General features: G+C 37.2%; 1 protein-coding gene across 2 annotated transcripts in view; it reads right to left on the bottom strand.

Annotated features, from left to right (window-relative positions):
- LOC106938188 (E3 ubiquitin-protein ligase PDZRN3-like) overlaps nt 1-7481 on the bottom strand; it is a 70430-nt gene that overhangs the window by 22795 nt on the left and 40154 nt on the right. The window contains exon 1 of one of the 2 annotated variants that reach the window (XM_015020074.1): nt 3803-4153. The exons of the other annotated variant lie outside the window; for it this stretch is intronic. Coding sequence (XP_014875560.1) covers nt 3803-3871 — 69 coding nt within the window. The 5' untranslated portion in view covers nt 3872-4153. Of the gene's footprint in view, nt 1-3802; nt 4154-7481 lie in introns of those variants that run through there. 2 annotated transcript variants of the gene reach the window in all.

Consider the following 7481-nt stretch of genomic DNA (forward strand, 5'->3'; position numbering starts at 1 on the left):
TCTCTCTTGAATAAATGCTGATTATTGTGACGCTGTTATCTCTGTGTGATCTCAGTCTTTGCAAACAGTATTTTCTGAATCCGGGCATAGATTATAGTTCAAGAATTTTTCCTCTCTTAATAGTGTGTCACCGTCACATTCATTCAAATTACTCTGCCCACCTGGTTTACAAGATAAAGCATAAAAAAGTCAGAAATAATTACGAAAGAAATTAGTCGGCTTATAGAAAATTTTTTTGGACATTAAAAGTTGTGCCAACCTGTCTGAAGAAATGTGTTGAAGTCATCATAACAGGCTTCAGTCACCAACATGACACACTAACAAAGAAAAAACATTTGGGCAGTTTTTAGATATGCCACAGGTACAAAAGCCAGAGTCAAATGGCTTAATTGCCTCCTCATTGTGTAGATACATTCTCCAGAGTCCAGAGTCAGGTGTGGTGCAGTAGCAGCACATCTAAATGTTGCAGGACAGTGGCCGTCCAGGACCGGAGTTTGACACACCTGTGGCATAGATCAAGCCAATGGTCCAGCACAGCCACTCCCCCGTTTTGCAGTCTACAGCCAAAAACTTAAAGAAAACGACCTATGGCTAATTAATAACTCAAATGGCCTCCAGATTTTCCTGACAGTTTCAATGTTCGGTTAAGATAATAAACAGTCGTATATACCGTGATATCCAAACAAATAAACGTACGTTAAGCAAACTATGTATATAAATTGATACTCTTGCGTAAACGGAAAAATAATGCCTCCATAAAAAATAGTCAAAAACATGGTCATTTTAACATGGAACTTACCTTGTTATAATAAGCTCCAGACAAGACGCCTTACTGCTGTCTCCGCTCCTCAGGCAAACATGTGAAGCAGTAGCAGAACAAGTCGGCGTCGGCCGGGGGCGGGGCTAATGACCGGGCCCAAATAATAAAGCTCATGATAAATTAACTTTACAACATAGACATGTTCGCAACTGCGGAGCTAACAAGTTTCATCACCAGAGAGAGCGATTACGTCATTTTGAAGTCCATCTGACATGAAGTACAACAAACCAAGAGAAGAACAGAAACATCAGGCTACTGGTGAAACAACACAAATTCAAAACATGTTTGCCATTTGTTGCCAAGTGACTGATGATGACGTTGGTGACAAGCTTTACCCAGAATGCACCTGGAGACAATAAGGACGATTCATTTGTAGTTTTGTGTGTCATAAAGTTAAATATAAGAGTGAAAATAAAGCCTGTCATGTAGCACAACATTTTATTCAATATTTTATACCCACTATGTCACTAAAATCAGTCTGGTAAGGTTTTTAGCAACCACGAGTCAACAACGGGGCACCTACTATATGACCTACTGTGGTAGTACACAAATCCATCAAGTGTACAAATCCAAAAAAGTTTTGAAAGTGTCTTCTAAAAACTGTCAGAATGTTTAGGAGTTAATTTTGACTCTATCTTCAATGTGAAAAGGTCCAACTACCTCATCTTTAATAATACTAGAAGCCCATACACATCCACCTTGTTGGTGTCTGGTGTGAAGTGGAGCTCTGTGCCCATCACTGATCCAGCCATGAACCCATGCAACCTTTGAAAATCCGTCTTCAGATCTGTTTTGACGTTTAAACTTATGTGTCTTGTTTGGTGTTGGTCAGATTTCAGCTTCCCTTACCTTGGCCATGTCTCTGAACATCTTGTACTTCTCTGCACTCCAGGTAGGTTGCAGTTCTGGAATATGACAGCACTGGAAGATAATGGGTTCCTGGTAGCTTCACCTTTTGATTCTTCTCAAATCTTTGGCAGTTAATTTACTTCTGTTTTTCTCAACACTTTTCCACTCTGATAATTCATTCTTGAATTGCAAGTCAGGACACACAAAATCAGTCCACAGACTGCAAAAATGGCCCCTGAACCACATTTGGGATTCCCCTGGCTTAAGATTGAAGAAACTTTTATTCTGTTTGCTAAAGAAAATAAAATTAAAATTACACTAGTGCCTACCTAGAAAAAAGCAAGTATGAAAATCACAATTTATGGAAAAAAATAAGCCATGACTGAACTTCTATTCTATACTGATTAAGGACTCTTTAAAACAAAGTCTTGAAATGAATTAAATGTTCATACTTGGCGTGGGACCAGATTTAATTTTTTATTGTGCTAATTGCAGAATCTCTAATTAATGAAAAACCATGCATCAACAAAATAAGCAACATTTTTAATTCAAAAGCTTTTTATTAAATAAATAGATCTCAACAATCCAGTTTACTGTTTTTAATCTGTGTTTAGGTTATTTAACAATCTAATTGGACTTCTTTGAAAAAAAAAATACTTCTTTAAATATGTGAACACTGGCATGTATTGCATTGAGATAAAAGCTAACTCCTTTTAGCACAACTTGAGCAGCAACATTTCTTTCCAGCTCACTGATACTGTTTGCAGACGTTGCTTGTGCATAGATTTATGAGCGTATCAGAAACATGTGAATACCAAAGTTGCAGTTCAGGAATTTTGTATGTAAAATAAATAAATAAATACATTAATTGTGTTAAAATTTTGAACACATTGAAACTGATGTAATTAATCTATATTAATGCATTAAAGTAGTGGTGGGTGATATGGATTTAAAGTTTTAGCTCAGAATTTTGGGGTAGTGATATCATTATCACTATTGTGCTAACTATAAGAAGGGACGGTAAGAACTATTTATAAAATCTTTTTTAGGTAAATGTATGACTGAGTGAATAAAGAATATTGCACACAGTAACTGCATTTTCAAATTTATTGGGATTTTGTTCAATGCTTACATTGAACAAACATTGGAGAAAATAGTAAAACCATCAATGCCAAAAGTTTGGGGGGATTTCAAACATCATTAGTTGGAATTTATCGTGACAACAATAAATCAAAATTTTTATAAAAAATTTATCATGATAAATGAAAAACAATACGATACACAACCCTACGTTAACATCCCAGACCTTCTTTCTACCATTGGTGGAAACAACAACAAAAAGGGAGTTGTTGCTTTTTCTTAAAATACCACTACAGTCTCGCTTTATTTTCATGAACCAGGTTTTGTCCACCCAGTATACACCAATCCACTTCTGAGGGCAAGAAACATAAATGATACAAACACTGTAAACTTCAGCTGATGCATGTTGATGGGTGAATGTAAATCTAGTTTTAAAGCATGAGAACAATATGCTGGAGTTCAGGAGTTTGTGGTATCTCTGACGTGAGCAAATGTTGCAGCATAAAAAATAAAAAAAACACTTGGCGAAACCCATCAAACGTTTCTGCCTATAATCAGGGTTTACGCTCAGCCGCCAAAGAATGGAAAAGAACGCCAAATCTAGCTCCAGTCCTTGGGTGTGAGAATGCTCTTCAACCCCGTGTGTTAATGATGCATCTGCTACAATGCCTGCGCTATTTTCTTTTCCGTAAAGACAATTTGCAAAACAAGCACTCAACTGTTAAATATAAACTTTGGTGAAAGAGTGAAGCAAGGACAGTCAGCGTTCAGATGTTGGCTACAGATCCACCGGGTCATTGAGAGAGCTGTCACCTCTTCATTACCTCCTTTTAAGCACAGCACGCCGCCTCTCGCTGACCCCAGCATCCAGAGTTCAGACCCCCTTTTAGCTGGCAACAGTTTCCACTTCACCCCACTGAACTCAACCCAATGACCCCCGAGACCGACAACAAGTCAGGGATGATAAATGGCTAAAAACCGGAGAAAGATTGCAACAACAAAAAAAACCACCCAAAAACTCTTCCTAAGTTTGAAAGCACACGGTCACAGTACCTTGCAGACTTCGTAGAGTAGCTTATATTGCTCATGAGGCTTCCTCAAAGAACAGAGGCTGCATCCCATGGTGGAGAAAATCCCAGCATCCGGGGTCTCTCCTGCAGCCACACAGGCAGGAGCAGAAATCCCAGTTCCTCCCCTTGCTCAGCCCACTCTCTTCTGACTGTTTTTGGCTGACGGGATCGACTGCCCCTCCGCCCCCGGCTGGAGGCTGTCTCAACACTCAGCTCAAGGACACCCTCCCTCCTCCATTGTTCTCTTGCCCACTGCTGAGCTCTCGGAGGTCAGGTTTCTTCTGAGCACACACCCCTTTATGTTTATTAAGCAGCTGCTCATTGAGAATTCATAGAGAAGGTTAAGGAAAGGGGGAAAAAAGGAGTTATGGCGCACCATTAGGGTACGTTCACACTGCAGCCTGAAGTGACCCAATTCCGATTTTTTATCAAATCGGATTTTTTTGCCGGGCCATTCACACTGCCACACATATGCGACCTGTATGTGTTCTGCAGTCTGAACAGGCAAACAACCTGAAAGTGTGTCTGTACTTTACTTAAGTAGATTTAGTTATGGGTACTTTAGACTTTTACTCCACCACATTTTACAGTAGGCATCTGTACTTTCTACTTCACTACATTTCTATAAAGCNTTGCNTTAATGGTACTTTTCAAAGTAGAAAAGTGCCATTAGACCGTCCCTCAAGAAGAGCAAGGCAGGTATGCAGCTCCTTCAGAATCACTAACACCCAAAATGGAGTCCACCAAGTGTAGTCATCCAGAAGACCCGCGTCAGCCATGGCCTTATTTAAAAGATTTATTTGAGTTAACCCGGTCAAAAAATGAATCCTGCAGATTCCGGTGCAACCTCCCCCCCAAAAGCATGAGCTTCTAGCTTTCAAAAATAAAATAAAAAAAACATATTGAGGTAAGTTAAGTTGCTAAACGCTATCTAACATTTGGATGTGAAATTGTTTTAGGTTAGTGAAGTTTTATGCAATCTCACCAAGCTTGTTGAAATCGACTGCAATAAGTAAACTAAATTGTTATAAGCTAGCATGAACTGGCCAGTAACATTGATTACTACGGTCGGAAGCACAGGGAGTGCAGGATCTCCTGCCATGAATTTCCCAGGCAACCTCCTCTCTGTGCTGCTATTGCCATCTGAAGAAATGCACCGCTCCTGACCAAAAACAACCAATCAGAGCCAGGAGGAGGGGTTAGTGCTGTCAATCAAACTTGTGAACCACTGCTAAATGTGCTAATGACAGATAATATATCTTTAGAAAAGCTACACACTGCAACTTTAATCTGAAATTGAAAGAATAATACACGTCAAACAGCAGAAGAAGGGCTACATGCTCGTGATGGCACATCTAAAACTCTCCAGCTTTATTAAAGCATTCTCTTTCAATGACCCAGTTAAATTAGCACTCAGTGCTGATATGCTAATCCAGCAAAGAGACACAGCACTCTCCCCCCATACCCTTTCAACTGTGTGTATTTTACTCCAAACACACATGCCTGAAGCCAAAAGGACAAAATAAAGCAGATAAAAAATTATGCTGGACCCTCTTTTGGGAGACAAAGTTTACCCAGGGCTGACCAAAAGAAATGCATGTCGCTTTGCTATAGCTGTCTTAAAGCAAAGCGACATGAGTTTCTTTTGGTCAGCTCTGCTGCCCATCTTGCCAACAAAGGTTATGGCTGCATAAGCCAGATTTGGCCTTTTCCTGGTTTTTTTTTTATTATCATAGATAAACACAAAATAGTGGAAAATTGGTTTATAAACAAAAATATGTAGAGTGATATTTCCTCCAGCCAGATATGTCCCCTGATCTATATCTATCTCTGAAATGCTCCCAGTCAGAGCAGCGAAGCAAGCAGAGTGCCAGAAAATGCATTTCTCTTTTAGCACAAATGCAACAGATCACACAAGCCTGTACACTGAACATTTCTCTAAATAATTCAGCTTCCTTTAAAAATAAATCCATATAACAACACCTATAAGGGTGGCTATCAACATTACCCTAGTAAAAAAAGTATACTTTAAATTTTAACATGCTTTTATTTATGTACTTAAACTGTACTATTGTGGAACAACTTTTTTTGTGCTTAGTATACTTTAATAGAACTTAAATAGTATTAATTTACAACTTTTAGAAACTTTTAAAAGTACTTTTTTATGGAGTATTGAAGAGCTTGATTAGGATATTTTGAGTGTATTAATTCTGTCAGAATAATATTAAAAATATACTTTTAATATACTTTAAATATATTTTAAATATACTACTAATTTAAATGAGTAATTTAAATTACACTTAATTTTTATTTTTGATTTACTGCTATTGCTAATAAAGTACAATTTTAATTGCTCGTAAAAGTCTTCTTTATTCCTACTTTCCTATTTTGTACATTACATGCATAACTACACTGCAGTACTTACATTGTTTTAGGCTACAATTACATGGAAAAATTAATTACACAAGATGTTCAAGGTAATTCAAATATTTTGTTTAATTACCGACATTTTAAAATTGTGCAATTTTATTTACAACTTTATGAACTTTACATAAATTATCAGTTTACACATCAAAAGAGAACACAATGAGCATGAAAATTTAAGTGTGACAAAAAAACAACAACAACAACATTAAAGTTATTACTTTAAAGAACAAAAATTATAATTACATTGTGCTTTCAATATATTACCATTTTGGTAACACTTTATTTGATGGGGAGTGCATAAGACTGACATGACACTGTCATAAACATAACATAAAACCTTTCATCCAACTTTTAAAGCAAATTCTCATTAAATTTGTCATTATTTACTGAATGACACTTCATGAAACAGTTGGTATGTTCCTAACAGGAGTTATATCATGTTTATGACAGTATCATATCAGTCTTATGCACACCCAGTCAAATAAAGACTTACCGACATTTTTTCAAGAGCCATTATACTATAAGACAATTGTAGAAACTGTCAATACATTCAAAGTTTACAAACAACAAAATTATGAAAATCAGCACAATAAAACGATAGGTACACTTTAGAGGAAATGTGAAAACTGTTTTTTCAAGGACAGAGTATTGTTTTAATTCAATGTCACAGTATTCCAGTATTACTGCAGACAAACTGACATTTCTCCTTCCTAAGAACAGTGAGGATTAACAACAGAACATTCCCATTCACTGGACCACTGCACTTTACAGAAACCTGCAAAAGAGAACAATAGAGCAATTAAACGAGAAAGCATTTGTATTTTAAAGAGTACAGAAAAATGGCAAATAAAGAAATAATACTTACAATTTCAAGACGTTGTGGACTCACTGTGTATGTGGCATCATCAGAAGTGATGATGATTGGGACCGAATACCTCGGGTGAAAAAACATTTCTGGGTGTCTTCTTTGCCCGTTTATGTTAGAAGTAGAAAAAATAGTCAGCAATGTCATAGAATCAGTTGATGTTGGCATTGACTATGAAGTTGTTTTAAGTGTGGACTTAAGGAGACAAACTACCTTAAAAGCTTTCCATGCATGATCTGAACACACTGATCCTTGCAGCGCAGTGAGGGGGCTGGTGGTGTCCATCTCCAACAATCCATCACAGGGCCCTGAAAGCCAACAACAAATAAAATGTATGAAAGAGAAATGTTAGATTAACAAGGGGAAAAAT

The sequence above is a fragment of the Poecilia latipinna genome, unplaced genomic scaffold (assembly GCF_001443285.1).
Source record: "Poecilia latipinna isolate Pla-1442-1.1 unplaced genomic scaffold, P_latipinna-1.0 Scaffold2530, whole genome shotgun sequence".
Classification (NCBI taxonomy): domain Eukaryota; kingdom Metazoa; phylum Chordata; class Actinopteri; order Cyprinodontiformes; family Poeciliidae; genus Poecilia; species Poecilia latipinna.